Source organism: Sceloporus occidentalis, unplaced genomic scaffold (assembly GCF_023333645.1).
Source record: "Sceloporus occidentalis isolate IW3139 unplaced genomic scaffold, rSceOcc1.0.p SCAF_12, whole genome shotgun sequence".
NCBI classification, from domain to species: domain Eukaryota; kingdom Metazoa; phylum Chordata; class Lepidosauria; order Squamata; family Phrynosomatidae; genus Sceloporus; species Sceloporus occidentalis.
The window spans coordinates 6617495-6638563 of record NW_028316992.1 but is presented as its reverse complement, the minus strand read 5'-3'; the positions used below and the strand labels follow the sequence as shown (position 1 = coordinate 6638563).

General features: G+C 38.0%; 1 protein-coding gene across 1 annotated transcript in view; it reads left to right on the top strand.

Moving 5' to 3' along the window:
- The first annotated feature begins 6058 nt into the window (after positions 1-6058).
- Positions 6059-21069, top strand: part of APOB (apolipoprotein B) — a 54324-nt gene continuing 39313 nt past the window's right edge. The window contains 8 exon segments of the mRNA XM_089477639.1: positions 6059-6148; positions 8699-8737; positions 16036-16151; positions 17764-17909; positions 18464-18617; positions 18814-18975; positions 20232-20356; positions 20473-20555. Of these exon segments, the coding sequence (XP_089333765.1) occupies positions 6094-6148; positions 8699-8737; positions 16036-16151; positions 17764-17909; positions 18464-18617; positions 18814-18975; positions 20232-20356; positions 20473-20555 (880 nt within the window). The 5' untranslated portion in view covers positions 6059-6093.

Genomic DNA, 21069 nt, shown 5'->3' with positions numbered 1-21069 from the left:
GATTTCAGGTTCACTACCCCATGGCACAGCATTAAAAACATACCATAAATTACTATAGAACTTAACAGTAAACAGTAGAGCCTTTATATTATGAAATATGTCGCACAATCATAGGTACATTTACTAATAAGATTTTCTGAGTTCAGTAGTACTAAATACATTTAGAAATGCAGGCTTACAAAAGCAAATGAGAAGTTCAAGTTGGGGAAGAATGAAGAGGAACTCTATATACAAATATGTGCACACAAGCGTACATACAAATGCTTTTCTGTTTAAAATGGTCTTCTCATGATCTATTTTCAAAAAACCAGCCCTAGAATCTAACGTACATGTTTTCACATACTGTTTAAGGAGTATCTGCATCTTTTCTTCAGCATCACTTGCAAATTATGCTAGCTAGACAGAAGGCTATCTTTATAAATCAAACATTATGGTCAAATGTTAAAATAAAAAAGCCTACTGTTTTACAATTGTAGATTCATTTTTATTAAGACTTCAGGAATGAGTATGAAAATCTGGTATTTTATTTTAAATGTCTTAACTATGTGTTGACTTCTCTTTTAAAATTTTACTGGTACCAAACAGTATATCAATCTTTCTTTTGTGCACATATTTTGTATTTTTTTCTTCTTCATATTCTACAAGTATAAAGAGGTATTGATACAGAGAGTTATTTTTTTCTTTTTAAAAAAACTGCTGAGGGTTGTGCACAATATTAAATTAAATACCAAAAAATCACAATGAAAGCCTAACGACATGTAACCATATGACATAACAAAATGAAAATAACTAATAATGGCATTTAAGAACATATGTAATAAAGACAGCCCTTTAAAAACTATAAAAACAAGGAAAACATTTAAAAAAAATAAAGAATATGTAATGATAAACTGTTATTTTAACTTGCTGATTTGTCAGTCGCTCTGGGAACCATTGAGGCTTGAAATGTGGAATAAAAATGTATTAAACAAACCAGCTGAAAATGCCATCTGGAATGTTTTGGCAGGTAGCTAAAAAGATGAAGCAAGAAATTTAGGGAGTTTATCACACAAGGGAAATAAATCACAATTATAGTAGGCTAACAATGTCTTTGATAAGTACTTTCACATGAGGTTGTGTTACTGCTTTTGTTGCTTTGCATTTCAATCATCAGTGGAGAGCATCTTTTCATTGATTCACCGTAGGGTCACCATAAACTGGAAACATCTTAATAATAATAATCTTAAAGCTACAACAATAATAGTGATGATAATGAGCCTATTTTGTCTAAATACTCTAAAGCCACCAGATCCCATCTTGATCTTGGTGGAGCGTACCTTTTCACTGCCAGGGAACGTCTCCAAAGATGATTAAAATGCGAAGTAGCAAGAGGGAGAGACCGAGTGATAAGTACCTGCCAAAGATACTATAATTGTGCTTTATTAGCCTTGTGTTATAAAGTCCTAAGGTGAAAATAGTAATAATAATCCTATTTACTCCCTGTGGAAACATGTTGAAACATAAAGAAACCCAGGGTTTTAGCCCTGGGCACTCCATCCGCAGTTCTGTCTCTTTCCTTACATGGGGAGTAATAAATCTGCATAGGAGCACTTCCCCTACTTGTGGGGAATATCAACATATTTTGAGAATATTTGAGCTATAGTTTTGATTTTTTTATTTCTGTCACATAGGCAGTGACCAGGCCATAAACAAAGAGATGGAACCAGAGATGTCAGAGAAGCTCTCACATTCATTTGCACACCACATTTTGGTTCAACATACTTATAGAACAGGTGAAGAGAGTTGATGTTGATGTATAAAAGACTTGCTTATATCCTTTCCATCCCAAAAAAATAGCTGGAAAGGAGGAAGATCTGAATCAGCAATTCTGGATGAAGAGAGAGTGTATCTTTCCCCCTTAAGTTTCTGTTAAACATGGGGGGGGGTTGACTTTTCCTCTGGGTCATGGCCTTGGTCCGCAGTGTCCCATTCTGAAGTGCATTATTGTATCTCTGATGCCACAACTAATTTGTTCTTGAGTAGAACGTTTCCAAAATAGTTACACCTGAAAGGCACCACTGAAAAAGCTCTGCAATTAAGAATAAAATATTGCAGAAAACAAAGTGGAAGAAACAGAAACAGCACCTTCCCAGTCTAAATCAATTGAAAGAGAGAACCATTAAAAAAGCGAACAAGGGCCTTAAAGTTACTCATAAATAATCCAGAGCAATGGATGAAAGCTACAGGAAAGGAGATTCTGCCTCAACATTAGAAGGAACTTCCTGACAGTGAGAGCTGTTCGACAGTGGAACACACTCCCTCAAAGGATGGTGGAGTCTCCTTCTTTGGAGGTTTTTACACAGAGGCTGGAAGGTCATTGTCAGGGGTGCTTTGATTGTGATTTCCAGCATGGCAGAGGTTGGACTGGATGGCCCCCGTGGTCTCTTCCAACTCTATGATTCTTGTTCAGTCCCATGGTATTATGTGATTAAGCTGTGGGGTCTTATCCCCATACTGTTCAATGTTTACATAAAGGTGATGGGTTCAATCATAAAGGGGTTTGGAGGGGGTGCCTGTAGTATGATGGATACACACAGCTCTATATCTCCATATCATTGAGTCAGCTGGGGCTGTGCAGGTGCTGGGCCAGTGCCTGGATGCTGTGATGGGCTGGATGAGGGCCAATAAAGTGAAGCTGAATACTGATAAGAAGGAGGCTCTCTAAATTGGTGGTTCCAGAGTCCAGAAACTGGGTAAACAGCCTGACTTGCATGGGATTGCACTCTCCCTATAGGACCATGTATAGGAACTTGACAGTATTCTTAGATCTATCCCTGTCACTGGAAGCCCAAGTGCACTCTGTGAGTCAGAATGCTTGGTGCCAGCTTAGACTTACATCAGCTATGGCCTTTCCCAGACAAAGATAACCTACCCACAATAGTTCATGCACTGGGAACCTCCCAACTAGACTTTTATAATGTACTCTGTGTAAGGCTGCCCTTGGGAGAAATCTTGGAAGCTTCCTCTTGTGCTAAACGCAGCAGCTTAACGGATGACTGGAGTTCTATATAGACAGCACTGGCTATCATTATGCTTCCAGTCTGAATACAGCTTGGTAAACAGCTTGGTATCTTGATGCTTGAAAGAGTGCCTTACCCCCTATCTGCCTGCCCAAGGATTAAGGTCTGCAGTTGGTAGGGGCTCTTTGGTGTCCTACCACTGAGATCAATACACTGTTTTGGGACTTGGGAGAAGGCCTTCTCAGCTGTGGCATCCCAACTGTGGAATGCCCTCCCCATAGAGACCCAGCTGGCACTCAGTTCATTTAGGGGCCAAGTTAAAACTTGGCTGTTCATCAAGACCTTGGGCCTCATTAATTCAACCCAAATGTTGATATGCAGTTTTAAAAACATGTGAATCTTTTATGTCTGTACACACAGGAAATATCTGTTGTTCTCCTCTTGCTATATAACTGGATTGTGCTTTATTATTATTTTTTAATAATACATTTTAAATATATCTTTAAGGATTTATGTTTTTTAAATATTTTTCTCCTCCCCAAGCAAAATTTTATATAGGTCCCTTTTTATGCCAAGTATGGCCAATGCTTAAAAACAACTGGGACTATGGAGGAAATTTACTCCATTACTTATTACCCAGTGACGATGCAATATTTACCAAAAGATCAAAGTTGCAAAAATTGTCTTTATTTAGCAACAAATGCCTCATAGTGATTCCTTTGTTCAGGACAGAACAGGAGTATGGCTGAGGTGTGTGTATGAGGAAATCCCCTTCTCAAACAATATGATAGGTTGTTCCTTTTCTAGGGGTAGGGGAAAAGAAAAATTCAGCCCAGATTCAGGTGTTATAAATGCTCAGTTCCTTGCATCTATCTGACCCCTTGTTTATTTGCCTGCTGCATTTATAGCCAACAGACATGGGTCTCCTCCTTTCCTCTCTTCCTTATACCTACCCTGTGAAGTAGATCAGATTAAAGTAGAATGACTACTAGTTGTATCTCTAGGGCTGCATCTGCCTGGCAAAATTCATTCAGTTTGGCACCACTTTAAGTGTCATAGCACAATGCTATGAGATTCTGGGATTTGTAGTTTCTTGAGATAGCCTTCTCTGTCAGAGAGCTTTGGTGCTGCAAGAAACTACAAATCACAGGATGGTGCCATGACAGTTAAAGGGGTGTCAAACTGCATTATTTCTGCAATGCATAAGGAGCCTAAATTTAATGAATCCCAAGAGCTTGTTATAAGGGCTGGACATTCCGTTAAGAAACAAATAGCTCCAAGGATTTAACACATTTTAAATGTATCTTTATGGCTTTTCTGTATGGAATTATCACTCACACAAATTGCTCAAAAACATATCTTCAGATTGTTGATCAGGTCAGTTGTTTTGGTGGTTTATTAGCTGTTTTTTAAGCTCATCACTTACACCTGACGCAAATCAAATATAACACTCAGTATAAGACTTGAAGGTACACAATAAGAACAAATAATAAAGTTAACACCAGTTATTTCCCCACCTTTTACATCATGGTTATTATTTTGGGGAGGGGGGAGTTAGAAAGTGGCTAAAGCTTCTGCCAAACATATGTTTTGCTGTTGGTTTGGTTTGTCTAACCTGTAGTAAGAAAAAAATCCTAGCACCTGTCATGTTAGGATGTCTTCAGTGCATATATTCATTCTTCTCAAAAGTAACTTTCCAACTTCTGAGAAATTAAACTTAAAATAAAAAAGAGGTGAGTACAATGAGCCTAGGCAGCCAAAATGTCATTTTCTTCCACCACCCCCATTTCTCTCTCTGCATGTTTTTAAAAAAGCTGTTTTCATGAGTGTGTTTGGAATTCTGTAGGGTTTAATTCTGGGTGTGAATTTATGACCTTACAGGGTAAAAATCTACAAATTAGTTGCTTCCATGCTTCCAATGTTTTAGAATTGTATTTCACATCTCAGACAGTAGCCCTGTTCCACTGTTTGATTGAAAATGTGAGGCAAGAAGGGGCAGGACTCCGAACACTGGCCCCATCCCCTGTGTACTTTCCCACTAAATTATAAAGAGTTTTGGTACAGATGATACTATTACATAATATTTGTGTTAATATGAGAGTTCTCAGTCATTCCCATGCACAAATATATAACACCCTTTCACACCTTCCTCTGAGTCCAGGGAAAGTGGGGATGTCAGGGTAGGAACATAGGACCAAACTCCACGGCCCTTCTCTCTACGCCTCTAGAGCTCTTTTATGCTCAGGCAAACATCTGAACAGTGTGTGTGTGTGTGTGTGTGTGTTATATGTTATGTCACATAATAAGTATGTTGCTATCTCTGTCACAATACACCAGCCTGTAACTCCAGTGTAAGGTTCCCATAGGGAAGGAGGGGCAAGGGGAGGGACCAGGAAAGAGAAACATAACAAGGACCAAGGCCTTCAAACAACCCAAATAAACTGACAACCCCAAAAGGATGCCAAATAATGTAGAGCTTCTCTTGCATTTGTTAAGGCACAGCAGCATCTCTGAATGTTATTGGGCACTAATTTGAACTGATCCCATGTTGTTCAAGCTTTGTCAAGGGCAGGCTATGTTGGTGCAAAGTTACCTTTTTCTGTAAAACAGAAAAATGCATGGAACTAGGAGGAGTCTATCAATTTAGGATAGTAGTATAAAATCCAATTCTGAGTTTGATCCAGTGAGGTTCCTGACATACAGCATAGGCTTTCTCACTAAAGTATAAGGTCTTTTGGTACAGATAATACTATTGTATATGCATATATGTGAAAGGCTGTGACATCAAATCTTGAATATCAAAAAGAAGCACAAATCTCAGAGGAATGTTTTGCCTCTTCATGCCGTCCTCACTCCTCTGCCACTTGAACTAGCCCCGGCAAGAATTCTGTGGCTATTGCAGTGAGGAGGATCCTAGAGGACTCTAACCTTTGGACTTTTTGTAATTTGCTCTGAACTTTCTAAACCGTTTGGCTCAGCTGCTTTCTCAGGGACTATTTAAAGGCACGTCCAAGTAAGAACACTCAGTCTCTCTTTGACATTGGATGAGGAAAGGAGGAGAGGGCAGAGCAGGCAAAGGGTCCCTTTGCTCAACATGGGCCCCTCGCAGCTTTGGCTGCTCCTGCTGCTGAGTAGTGGTGCCTGGACACGTAAGTTGCGACTCACCTTGGTGCATGCTTTGGGATGCAGGGAGAAGGTCCATAGGAATCCCACCCCTCATTACATGAGTAAAGTCTCTAGTATAGTATATTACATTGTTCAATCTAAATCAGTTATAGAGGGAAGAGTATGGCTAATAGAAGTGTTTCAATGGGTGACAATGGTGGTAGTGGTTGCCATGAGGATCTGTGTTACCTATTCAGTCGAGAATGGATCTACTCAGCTCATACACACACATACACTGCACCACTTCATGGTTAATCTATTTCACATCCTCTGTGTGCTTAATCATGTGCTTCACATCCTCTCTGTGTCCTTTGTCTACCTGGAGGGTAGCTGCATCTTGAATTGGAAGACTGAGGTTAAAGGACTTAAGTGGTCAGCTGTGATGAGGTTTGATCAGCTGCGAGATAGCAGTTTTTCAGATAGTGTTTGATGAGTTGTTTGTTGAAGAGCACACACACACTTCTTGTTGTGTATATTTTTTCAAACCTTGGAGTTTCAATTGCTATTTGTGGTATGCATTTTCTTTTGAATGATAGGTCCATAAAACATTTTAAAACCTAAGACTTCACTGTATGTATTGACTAGAACATTTCTTATAGCATGAAGCTATCCTGTCTTGTGGACACTTACAGCCTTTTGCAGTCAATGGCCTGTTACAGACAGCCAAAATAAAGCTGCTTCGAGTCACAGTGGAGGTATGGTGTTTCAATGATGCATGCGTCCTAAGGGTCCAGAAGCCACACCAAAGCCACGCTCCAGTCCTTAGGGCTGAAGCGTGGCTTTGGTGCGACTTCTGGACTCTTAGGATGCATGCATCATTGAAACACCATACCTCCACTGTGACTCGAAGCAGCTTTATTTTGGCTGTCTGTAACAGGCCAATGAGTTTAATTCCAGAGTCAGTACTGGGCAAAAAAAAATAAATTAAAAAAAAAATGGTGCCAATTACAGAGTTGAATCCCACCACAGTCAAAGCATAGTAAAAGGTGCATGAAATTTGTAGAATCAGAGTCAGTTCAGTTTAAGTCAGTGATTTCAAGCAAATTTTATTGGGGTTCAGAATACTCTAACTCCCCATATTGATTGTTGTGTGCCTTTCAGTCATTTGTGACTTATGTTGACCATAAAGCAAACCTATTACAGAGTTGCTTGGCAAGATTTGTTCAGAGGGGGTTTGTCTTTGCCTTTCTCCAAGGTTGAGAGAGTGTGACCTACCCAAGGAGGATTTTCATACTATGAGAATTTACCCAAAATATTTAGTGCTGTTTACTTCTGAGCATAAATGTAAGGATTATTTTGTTAGTATCGGGATGCAAGTGTATTGTTTGGAACAAAATAGGTTTAGTTTAGTTGCTTCTGACTTCAGTGTCCTTTTATACTTGATGATGGTTAATTGACATAAGCTGCTTCCAATGCACAACTCCTAGCACTAATCCAATTACAAATCAAATGGCCTTGTGCAGTTCCTATATACAGTCAGCTCTCCCCTTATGTGGGGGATCCATTCCGGGCCCTCCCCCCGCATAAGGGGAAAACCACGTATGCTCGCGCCCCATTGAAAACAATAGGGTGCATGCATGTGGCACGGCCATTCATTTAATTGTACAATGGCTTCAGTGTAAGCTGAAAGCTGCATAAAGGAACCCCGTGTATAGCGTGGACTGACTGTATAAATACATATACATATGCATGTATATATATGTTATTTATATAGTACTGCACAAATAGATACCTTTAATAATTTAATCAGAGAAGCATATGGTGAATTACATACAACTACTTATTAGAGCAACATTCCCCCAAAGACAAATATTTTAGCAACCCTCTCATCCTTTATAGGCAATGGTTTTAACTAGCCTGAAGCAGAATGCTGTGCCTTTGAAGGAGTACAGATATTGGCTAAGATTCTCTGTAATAAATTCATTTACCAGTCATGTATGAAGTTGCTCTTCTTGTTTGTCTGTGCCTCTCTGTGTTAAGTGTTATCATTCACAAGCACAAGAGATTCTCCAGTTGTTAAAAAAACCCAAAAAACAGAGTCCAAAGCAGCCTTATCTCAACACACAAATTATGTAAACTAACATTCCCACTCAAATGGGTCGTTGCAGTAGGATTCTAAAGTCTAATAAACTGTGCATTAACAAAAGGGCTACTGTTTATTTAGCTAGCATAGAAAATAAATTGTAACTGTACAACTACATCAAAAGGCTTATTTATTGGATGTTTGATTATGCACAATTTACCCTCTGGGAGTATTTTCTTGTTATTCCAGTGTAGCCCAGTTTGGGAAGACATCTATCACATATGATCATTCTTCTCTGTCATCTGGCAGTATAAAAAAAGAAGCTGTAAATGCCCATATGTTACTGTGGTGCATTCTCAAAATCTGTCTTAAGTCCAAAACATAGTATTGCCATAACCATGTTTATGGTGATGTTGTTTCTAAATATGTTCTCTAATTCTTTCTAAATAGCATTTGTTTATAGACATGCTAGAAAATGTGAAACTAATTCCATTTCAATTTTATTTTACAGAAGATGATGGTGCTGAAAATACAAATCCACTTTGTTCAAGTAAGTCTTTCCATGTGTTTTCTTTTTCACTCATAACAATTCCTTAAACCATCTTGTCAATGACTTCATGGTGCCAGATTTCAATGTGTCCTTACAGATGCCCATCACTGTATAATCAATCCACTGTGGAAGCACACCCATTGCATTTTGCTTGTGATCAAACCTGGAGAGATTGTGTTGAAAAAGAAGTTACCTTTGTAAGGGGTTAATTGGCTGGAAACTAGTGATATTAGACCAAATGATCATTCCTCCCCCCATCAGTATTTCAAGGTTGAAGAACCTTGTTTTGTTTTTGTTTTTTAATGGCAGGAGACAACAAATTTTGTATTTATCATTTGATTTCCTTAGAGAGCCAACGTGGTCATTCCCTGCTCAGCCATGAAACCCACTTGGGCAAGTCACATGCCTCAGGGGAAGGCAAACCTCCTCTGAACCAATCTTGCCAAGGAAACCCCTTGATAGAGTTGTCTTAGGGTCGCCATAAGTCAGAAGTGACTTGAAGGCACACAACAACAAAGCTGTTTTATCTCCCAAAGGCCTATTGTCTATGAGTATATGTATGCATTTGGATTTAACAATGAAGAACTGGATGATCACCATGAAGAGGGTCAGCACTGATTCTCAAGCAGGATTTTTAATCACCAAGCTACTTGGTATCCTAAATGCATTGTGAAGCTGGTGTGTGCTATGGAGTTCATTTCCCCCAGGCTGCTGAGTGGGGGGAAAACAACCCTGTATATGTATCTGTATGAACTCCAGATCCCTTCTTCTAAGATATGATGAAAAATGATGGGATATATTCTGGAATTCTAACTCAAGCAAAAATGTTTTATGTTTATGAACTACAAGATGAACTGAAGCTTCATACATGGTTGTTAAGTAGAATGATTCTGGTTCTGGTATACACGTTGGTGTTCTGGTATTCTGGTTCATTGTCTTGTGTTACTTTTTAATGTTCTACATTTTCAAAGTTGCTTCCCTCTGGAAAGGATTATTTTTGTAATTGAAAAGTATATCTGTTTAAAAAAAATCTGAGGGGCAGAACTTGCCATGTTCTGCATTAAAATGTTGGTTTAGAATAACAACAAAAAATATCCCACTCAACAGTGTCTTTTACACAAATTTATTTTTCATTTTAAGTCCCCAAATGTGAAAAAAATCTCACAATGGGTGATATTTTTGAAATGGGGTGCCTTCATACACCCAGGCACCCTTTGCCATTGAGGATCAGAAAAAATAGTGAGTAGCTTTTACATAAAGCATGGGTCTGGATGACTCATGTATGAAACTCATTTGTTGTTGACACTCTCATGCGAATGCTGTCAGTATCGGACCAATTTTTTAAATGATTGCAAAAGCAGTCAGAACTCTGATTTTCTTACAATTTTTATCTTATTTATTTATTCATTTGCTATCCTACCTTTCTCCCAAAATGCAACTCAAAGTGATCTATAATACAAGCTAAAACAAAATAGCTAATACATTATTATTATTATTATTATTATTATTAGGGAATGCTTAAGTGCACTGATAAGCAGTATAAAAATGTACTTGCTATTGCTATTGTGTGGTCCAAAACTTCAAAAAAGCATTAAACGGCCAATCCAGTACTTTAAAGTCATTAATTTAATTGTCAGCTTTGACTTCTATGGTTGCATTCACACTGCAGAAATAATCCAGTTTGACATCATTTTAACTGTCATGGCTCAATGCTATGGAATTCTGGGATTTGTAGTTCTATGAGGCATTTAATCATCTCTGCTGCCAGAGAGCTATGGTATCAAACTGGATTATCTCTGCAGTGTGGATGCAGCCTATGCATACAAAAAGTCAGAATCTCTCCCTACCTCTCTTCCTTACTACCAAGCAAACCAGTATTTGCAGTAATACGTCCCTTTGCACACTCTCCCCCTTCTCCCTAACTTTCTGACACACACACACCTTTAAAGTGCCACAGGATTAATCGCTGGTTTTGCTGCAAGAGTCTGGAATGGTTTGGGTCTCCTCTGGAAATCATTAATATATGTAAATACAGAATTGCCTTGAAAATAAAATACAGGTGTGATGACCTATTAACATGGCAGAGAAAAGGATTAGGAAGTGTTTTTGAGCAATCTTTGCAAAATGGTTTGTTTGTTCCTGATTGCTCAGCTGGATACATGATGTTCATGTATCCACCTGAGCAATCAGGAATGTTCATAAGGAGGGTCAAAGTATCCAGTGAGTTGGTGTTTTGCTCTCTGTCCCCTGATAAACAATATTGCCCTGAATACAGAGCTTTAGCACCATCTGCAGACAAACCTGACTATGTCGCTTTTTAAAAAAACCCAGCTCGAAGCCCTTACCATTTTGCTGACATCCTCAGTTTTATCTTATATTTCGTGCATATTTGTCTTTGTAACCACTCAAGTGTGAAATCCAGATTTAATCAGTCAGAGGAATAAATTTGGTAGATAACAGTTGTGGGAAAAGTAATGGACTGATGAATATAGGAAAAGCTGCATTGTTGTTTACATGTACAAAGAATCATGTGTTGTCATCTTCTGGAAACAAACATTATCCGATAAGATTCACACAGATCCTATGGACCTCTATTGACTGGATATGTTTAAGCACCAATTTGGCTTAAACTAATGCTAGTAAATGGGTTTGGTTCATGTAGGTTTAGATATGGACTAAGAAGCTTAAAGATCAACCATCTCCGATGTGGGGCCCTTAGTAACTTATTTTATTTATTTAAGCATTTCTGTATCTCCTTCCAGACCATAAGGGCTCCCGAGGCAATGAGCAAATAAAAAACCCTGTGTGCTTGTGTGATTGTTGTAATATATGGCTGTGAGTGGATCCAGAAGTGAGTGGAGCCCTCTATGCCAGGATGCTAAAGCCCATCACCAAAATAGGGTTATCACTTTTGATAACTCCTTCAGATTGATCTGAAACAGATTTATCACCCATTGATGTGGAAGCCACCAGCCGCCACTGATAGGATCCAAGTTCAAATCCTCACTCAGGACCAACTCACATCTTACCAGAAGTTGAGATTGGCCATGAACAAATCACATAAAATGTGAAGAGAAAATCTAACATTTGATATGTATGGGAAGGAGTACACCCAGGAGCTGCAGGATAGGGCTGCAATTGTTTGGTGCATTCCAGCATGTATTCACTATTTATTTCCCATCTATGTATTATTTCATGAGCATAACAAAGAAAAATGGTTACCCCATGAAATGTATTTTAATATGTACCCTATGCCTTTTCTGAGGACTACCCCTTTGTTTCTCTCCTAATTTTATCATTACAGCAACACTGTGGGGTAGATTAGGCAGAAATGTTCACTGGTCCAAGATGAGCCAGTGATTTTCATAGTTGAGTGGTATCTGGATCTAACAAATCTGGTCCAACATATTAGCCTCTACATCTAGAGAGGTGAAAACTGGCCCTGCAGAAGTTGGTAAAGAACAGCTCCCAGCATCCTGCACTGTAGGCCATGCTGAATGGGGCTGATGGGAATTGATGTACATCATCCAGAAGACAACAGATTCCCTTGTTGCTGTCTTCCTGCTTCATCTATAATATAGATGAAAGAGTTGTTGTGAGGTCAAAAAAAAAAAAAATCAAGAAATCAAGGACCAATGTCCAGTAAGGATAATTTTGTTGTACTGTAGTGTAGCCACCATTTGTTGTTGTTTTTGTTGTGTGGCTTCAAGTCTTTTCCGACTTATGGCGACCCTAAGGTGACCTTATCATGGGGTTTTCTTGGCAAATTTCTTCAGAGAGGATTTAACATTGACATCCTATGAGGCTGAGAGAGTGTGATTTGCCCAAGGTCACCCAATGAGTTTCATGGCTAAAGAAGGATTTGAATCCCTTCTCTTCAGAGTTGTAGTCCAACACTCAAACCACTGCATCAACATACAGTCCTCAAAATTTGCTTCAGAGATCTGGGAAAACCTTCAGAGCCACAGTTTGATCATATGGAAGGCTGGGACAGGGAGGGAGGTGTTTTATCACAGTAACAGCTGTGTGTTAGTATAACATTGGCTTTAGACCAAGAACAGTAAAATAGGCTACTACTGCTATGGGTACTTTGCTTTATAAAATATGATTATTTTTTTTACTACAAAGTCAAATTTATGTACAACCAAAATACAAGGACACAATTTGAAAACTAGCTAGCAGATTGTTAATGTTCATAAAACTCCGGCATATTAAATTGTAAAACAGCAAGAGGTCTCCCTGTTAAAAAAACATTCCATTCACTATGTTGAGGACAGTGGGGTTGTGTTTGACAGCTTGCAGACCCCATGACATTAAGACAAAAATGGAATACCAGCTTTGTTTCTGCACTCTCTGGCTATAGATATGTTTGTGTTAAATGAAGTTCTTAGCTGTAACTAAGCCTTGTTTGGGTTGCTACCTTGGCATTAGGGAGCAATTACACTTGTCCCTCTATATTGGCTAGGGTTAGGGGCACAAGCCCCCCGTGAAAATGGAAAAACCACAAACAACAAAAACACCATGTTTTGACCTGAGTGGACACCTCTCTAGGCATCTCTAGGTCCTCCAGCACAACTCTGTGGTCAATGTCCAGCAGACACTGACTATAGAACTGCACTGGAGGAGCTACAAAGGCCTAGTGGAATGGTCTCTCTAGGAATCTCTAGGTCTTTCGGTGCAACTTTTAGTTAAAGTTGACCATAGAGTTGCACTGGAGGACCTAGATATTCCCAGAGAGAACATATTAATCGAATCCGTGAATAATCAAATCTGCAAATATCAAATCCACAAATATGGAGGGATGAGTGTATTAGGATTCTTCTCTGAATATCTTGTATAGATGGGCCACCACTCTAGGGAATAGAATAAGAAATCTATAGATATAACAGAGACAGAAACATCATATTTAAAAAGTGAAGTAAACTGCGACATGCAAATTAAAAATCTTAACCCTCACAACAAAAAATGCAGTAAAGGAAATCACAATCAAATGCAAGTTAATTCTCTATCCTTTTAATCACTATGGAGATTATCAGTCGGGGGAAAGTCAAGGAAGAAAAAAGGCATATTCCCAGCAAAGTTGTGTGATTGTGCTGAAGATTTACAGACATCACGCTTATCCAGGACTTAACCCATGAAGATCCAGGAATGCTCCAGCAACAAACTATTCCTGGGACTTCCCTGCGAATGGTTTGTTGCTTGAGCATTCGTGGATCTTCATGTCTTGGATAAGCACGATGTGTCTGAAATCTTCAGCACGATTGCATGACTTTGCTGGAAGTATGCCTTTTACTCTTGGCTCTCCCCACCACCACAACCACCTTCTGATAATCTCCCACATTTAACATTAAATATTACTCTCGGTGTGATTTTCCTTTTTCTATGAAATATGCAATTCAAGTGATGTTTTAATTTCACTATTTTACTCTGGATTTACTTTACAGTTTATGGTTGTAGTTGTATTGATAATGCACAAAGAGGGGTGGTTTAGGTCTAATATGCATGTAAATAAACAGTCTGCAAAGAATGACATTCCAATTGGTACTCTTATAATTCTTTTCTTTAAAAATTCTTTGACATTTATTCCAGTCTTCTTTTGCTTTTGGCACTGATGGCAAAGATCAGGGAGCCATTCATACTACAAAAACATAGTGCTGTTATTTCACTCCAACTTTCATGGTTCCCTACTACAAAATTCTGGGATTTAGGAAGGGGTTTGTAGAATTCTCAGCTAGAGAACTCCTCTAGTGCCTCACCAAACTACAAACCCCATGATTGTGTGGGCTGTAGCCATGGCAGTTGAATTAGCACTATAATTATGTAGTGTAAATGGACCCTGGAAAAAAGTTTGTGGGATTACAAGCATGATGTAGTTTAGAATAGTTGAATTTCAACACTGCAATTTCGGTAATTCATATATTTCTGGTCATGCTTAATCTGATCATGCTTAATCTAGACTTCCTTTCAGTTTTTCTGGGAGGTGCAAAACATATAGGGCTGAATAAGTTCAAAGATCATCAAGACTATCATACATTTAAATATATTATTATGCCATTACCTAGTATCTGGGTTAGAACTCTAGGGTTAGTATTGAACTAATTCAGGGTGCAAATCATATGGACTGCAAATCTGAGCACTCCTAGCCCACACAGAAGTGCTGGGACCTGCAAGCTAACATAGTCTGGAGGGATATGATTGGTAGCATGAAATATCCTGCAAACAAACATAATTTTGAAAGAGACACAATCTAGAAGGGGGGGGGGGGGATCATCATTTTCTTGTTCAGATTTCTGTCTGCCTTGAGTGTTAAGACGACTACCAACTAGATATTTACATGTAGAGACTTATCAAGTCCATTAAAAATATATGTACACATACTAATAGGCAAAGTCTGCCTCAGACCACCTGCCCCAAAAACAGAGATCTACTTGTGGGCATCCCTCTGGGTCCCACCAATGGAGCCAACACAAATGTGAGGATGTAGGGAAGAGTTTTCTGTGTTGTGGTACTCTACTTGTGGAATCATCTCCCTTTGGAGAGTTGCTTGTTGTTGATGTTGACTTCATTTCAGTTTCAAATTTAAAAATGGCTTTATATTAAAACCTTTAAAGTCTAATGGGTTTACCCATTTTGAACTGTTTGAACTTATTTTGACTCATTCTGTTGTTTAATATGTTTTAAACTGTAAATCATGTTTATTGTTTGAAAGTTTAAATCCTTTTAAATAGTTATAAGTGATTGTTATTATATACTGCCCTAAGATCTTTGAGAGAATCAGTGTGGTGTAGTGGTTTGAGCATTGAACTACAACCCTAAAGATCAGGGTTCTATTGCCCGCTCACCCATGAGAACCCACTGGGTGGCCTTGGGTGAGTCACACACTCTCAGCCCCAGAAACCCCATGATAGGTTTGCCTTAGAATTGCCACAGGCCAGAAACAACTTGAAGGGTCAGAACAACAACAAAGGCCTTTGGATATAGGATGGGACATGATTTTTTTTTTATGAATAAAAATAATTACGGTAAAACTCTGCATTCAGTCATGATTCTGGGTGATACATTATTTTCACATTCAAGGGAATTCATGCAAGGGAAATAGCTGCCCGTCCCAAATAAAAATATCTTTGAATTTATAAATAACTATAGTACACAAGGTTTCCCTCTAATATTACAGTGTCTAAAACTCAAACAAAATTATGTTTTAAAAAATTAACATTCAAAGATATTTTCTTGTTTATATCTTATAGGAGATACATTCTGTGTACATTCAAATATATTTCCTTGTTTATATCTTGTAGGAGACACAGCCAGGTTTAAGCATCTCAGAAAATATGTCTATCACTATGAAGCAGAAACCACAAGTGGGGTGACAGGAACAGCAGATACACGCACTGGCTCCAAAATTGTCTGCAAGGTAAGAAAAGGGAAGGAACGAAGCCATATTGAATATCAAGTGACTACCTGAACAAAGGCACATGGACAATTCCTTATTATACTACCATATTTCGTTTGTCTCTGTTCTATAGCTACATCATTGTTGTAAAATATATGCAAATAATACTTTAGTGAATAGGGAGTTAAAATCTGAGTCTGGTTCATCTGCATCCTTGAGAAGTATGGGAAGAAGTGCCATATATATATATATATATATATATATATATATATATATATATGCGCATACTATTTTAGATAGTTGACTGCCTTGCAGTTGATGAATCCCCCTGCACAAGTGGGGCTGCTGGCTTTCATAGCCAGGTTTTAATATACATTTTAAAGAACTGACCAAGATACTAAAGCTATTTCGGGGATAGGATTCAGAACCTTGGCAAGTTGCTTTAAAATTCAGGCTGAAACTATAAGTAGATTTACCCTGCTACCAATGTGGAAGGTATTATCCACCACTAGATGACTTCAGTTAGTTCTAGGGTCTGGTAGGCTTTTGATTAACAAATAAACAGTAAAAGTATTTCCACTTTAAAGTTGTGGACCCTGCTGTATCTTTTGTGGACAAGCTAGAAAACACTTGTGAATCTCTATTAAATCTTTATTTAGCATGTAAATTTCTTTACATCATTTAGTTCCCTGGCCAAGCTGTGTTTCACATCATTTACCAGTGGCAACTTATTTCCTTCTCTGTGTCTGTCCCCAGACTAGCTTTAGCATCCTTTCTCTCTCATATGTGTAAGAATACCATCTGTTCTATTCTATAGAAAACAAACCTTTAGTTGGTCCAGTCCAAATCCAGTTCAAAGATAAAAAAAAAAAAACACCTTAGGGAGAATGAGCAGGAGCCTTGGAGTTGCCCATCAGCAATTGTCCCCTATATAACAGACTAAACAGGTGCACAGTATCTGATCATAACCTTCCCCAGTATAGTGCAGTATTTTCTACTTTGGGGTGTTGCATATACTTTTGGGGGGTAATGTGTAAGTGGAATGTCCAGCCCACGCTTTCAGAATTGCAAGATTCTGGTTTATTTGCTAATTAATTTGTCATGGGCTCCATTTGTCTGAGCCATGCTTCCCAAGGCCCAGCTAATACACATTAGACAGTCCCCTAATGATTACTCTAAAATGAAAAAGAAGAGATGCCTGTTTCTCCCATATAGGACTCAAGAAAAATCTTTTGGTGAACTTCAGTATCTTCTGGTCTCTGTTTTGAAGACCTTCAAAGATGGATTGTTCAATGGGAAAGGCTTTGCATAATGTGCTGTAATTTGCTTTTTTTATATAGTTATGTTTTTAAGTGGTTTTACTTTAATTGAGAAATCAATTATATTTTTAATGTTTGTGTGCTGAGACTGGTGAGCCATCTTTGTTTTTGAGGAAAGAGTGGGGTATAAATAAATATAATAACAATGACAGCAGCAATAACAACAACAACAGGGTTATGAGACTGAGAATATTATGTTTTAACCAATGGTTAATATGTCCCCCTGACTCAGCTTCAGATTTAATTTCATTTATAGTAAGAAATCCAAGGACTGGACACTGATGTGTCAATTAACATTTGTCTATTTGTTTCAGGTTGAGTTGGAAGTCCCTCAGCTATGCAATTTCAACCTAAAGACAAGCCACTGTACCCTCCGAGAGGTGTCTGGGATAAATCCTGAGGGAGAAACCTTACTGAAGAAATCACGGAGCTCAGATGACTTTGCCATGGCCATGTCCAAGTAAGGAAAACTAATCCAAACTCAATTTTCCTCGAGATCTTTGTTGTTAGTTGGACGACTTCATAATTCATGCCACCTACAGATAGTGATAATAATGGTAAAAGATACTAAATAGTGGTTTCCAAAGATATTCTAAATGTTAATTCCTTAGTGTTCTTATGGATTTCCCCGCCCACACCCATGGAGTATATGCTACATTCAGAGCAGGTGCATTTATTTCACTTTTCTATATAAAATTTGCCAACACAAATCATCCTTTTATGTGATGCATACAACTGCTTAGTTTGCTCATAGCTTTATGTATATTGTTGAAATATTTCTCCCTTGGTTCTCACAATGAAAAAACATACTATGTTTCTCACAGTAATTATTGAAGTCCAAATGTAATTTTGGAAAGGAAAAATAATTTGCTTTGTGCTCAAAGTGGCCTTTCCTCAACTTCCCTGAAAGTTAAGGGGAAAGAACATGGTGGGGAGCTATAGTTCACAGCTATCAAATCTAAGATACATATTTTTTTTCTTTCTGTAAATCTCATCTTTCTTTGTTTGGGGCAGATATGAGCTGAAATTCAGTCTTAAGGATGGGAATGAAGTCCAACTGTATCCTGAAGATGATGAACCTACACACATCCTCAACATCAAAAGAGGCATCATCTCTGCTCTTATAGTGCCAACAGAGACAGAAGTGGATGCCCAGATATTAACTATGGTAAGCAGTGAGCAGTGTAGTCATCATTCCCCCCCTCCTTCATTGTTGTAGTGAAGGCCAGTAGTACTTGAGTGATCAAGTAAAAGTGCTTGTTCCCAGTGAGAAAGCTAAGCTCAAGGTCATCAGGGAACCCTTTTATCAAGATGCCCAATGATTTTAAGGACACAAACAGTCACTTATATTTTCCTCTTTTTAGGATACTGTGTATGGAAAATGTCAGAGTGAAGTTGAAGCCAAAAACAGAAAGAGTGGTTCTATCACTGCAGGAGAAATTGAAATCAGGAGAGACCTGAAATCCTGTGATAACTTTATGCCCATCAGAGATTATGTTAGTCCCATTGCCCTAATTAAAGGCTTGGTAAGTAGATAAGAACATTGCATGAGAAATATACTGTGTGTATTGTGTAATTCTAATGCCCTCCATTTCCCAGTAGATTCATCACTAAAGGTAAAGCTTGACTGCTGACTTTTCAATATACTCTGATAAGTATTCTCTCCAGAATGGTAAAACAATAACTTTATTATGATGATTAAACAAGACTCACAATGTGATATGCAAGCATTGAAGTTACACATAACTCCTCCTCAGGTCTTTGAAGAGTGATACTTTTAAAACAAAAGCAACACTGATAGAAGGTATATTGTAGCTTGTTTCATTCTTAGGATGATAATGGAAAAAGGTCCCCCTCAAACTTATCAGGTGACATTTGTACCTTGTGCAGAGAATTTTAGGTGTAGTGAAAAAAGGGATAAAATCTCCGTACCAAAAAATACAAAATCCAGCTATTATCTGACTGCTATTGCATCTCTGGATTGATATTCTGGATTTTTTTTTTTTACTAAAAAAAATACTTGTTAACAATAAATAATACTTTACCAAGGGTTAATGTGCTACTGTGTTCCAGTAACCTTTACTGCCTGACAAGCAATGAGAAGAATTTAGACACATTTGTGTGCCCAATGAGAAATGGGGGGAACTGATAAGGTAAACATTTATCTCCCCATTAGACAGGCTAGTACAGAAGACTCACTTAATAAATGGTTATCACTAACTTTTATTTACAAATTTAGCTGGTAGCCATATGCAAAAGAAGCAGCCTGCAAGTGAATATGTGGGTTGAAGGAAGAAAAAAAGACTCAGTGAGAATTTGGATTCGGTTCATTCAAAAAGAATACCCAAATTAATAACATCTTCAAATTTTGAATAAAATTTGAAATTTAAAGGAAAAAAGGATATTGCTAATAACAGAACAGATAGAACCTTTGCCTCTTCAAACATGTTTCTGGTGTTGAATTAAGGTTGCTATCCTTCCCCCCCCCCCCCCCAGAAGTGTTCATCTGCATGGTCCTCTGCATGCTGGGAACAGCTGTTCCTACGAATTTTTGGTGAATAATTTCAGCTCATTTTTTATGAATTTGAAAAAAAAGCGTTTCTCTTTATATATGAGATGGAAAGCGCTTTAAGCTTCTTCTTTTTTACACCAATCTGAATGCAAGAGAAATAAAAAGGAACAGATTTTCACAGTCTGAGTTTCTTTCCAAGGCTGGGCTGCAGTGTATTTTGTTTCACTATTGCTGACTGTAAAATTAACTCAGCCACAACTGTGTTTACAGAATGCACCATTATCCACCCTGATAAGTAGCAAGCAGCATTGTCAATATACAATTGACCCAAAGAAAAGGCATGTCTCTGCAGCAGTCTGCACTGAGAAACACTTGTTCCTGCCTTCTTCATACAAGTAGGTTGCATGTTATCATATCTATGCCATTTCTAATATTGGGGGTGACAGCTATGGCTGAAATTAGCACTACACAGTTACAGTTTGAATATATTTGCTTGATTTTTTCTAACTAGGAATAAGTATGGCATGATGGCCACAGTGAAACAGATTCTGAGAATTGAAGACACCCCGAGAATCAACAACAGAGATATGGATGGTAAGGCTTGAAGATTTCTTATAGCTCCTATATTTAAAAAGGAATTTAGGCATCTTATATAAAGGCATCTTATATAATTGAGTATGTACCTAGTTGACTATCTAGAACAACCCTTAGCAGGGACTCAATATTTGATAAGACATGCACTGGAGATGAGACCATGGATCCACTATGAAGGAAGGAGCATTCTAACTGGGAATCAGAATGTAAACCTTCACTGCTGAATTGAATTTAATGCATTATTGAGCAATGAATTTCAAAATTTATCTCCCCATTGGGTGAGATTACAAGAGATTAGATTAATTTTAAATCATTTTTTTATTTTAGTATTTTAAAGAATTTTTTTGTTCAAAAAAACCAAAACCAAAACCATTGCTACAAAAACATTTTTAGACAGATAAGTGTATTTTGCAGAAATGCCCCATTAAAATGGTTACTTGCTGCAAGATGGTTTGTATTTTTGATCATGTTTACAGATTTTTAGTTTGTCCTTAGAAACATAAAATTCATATAT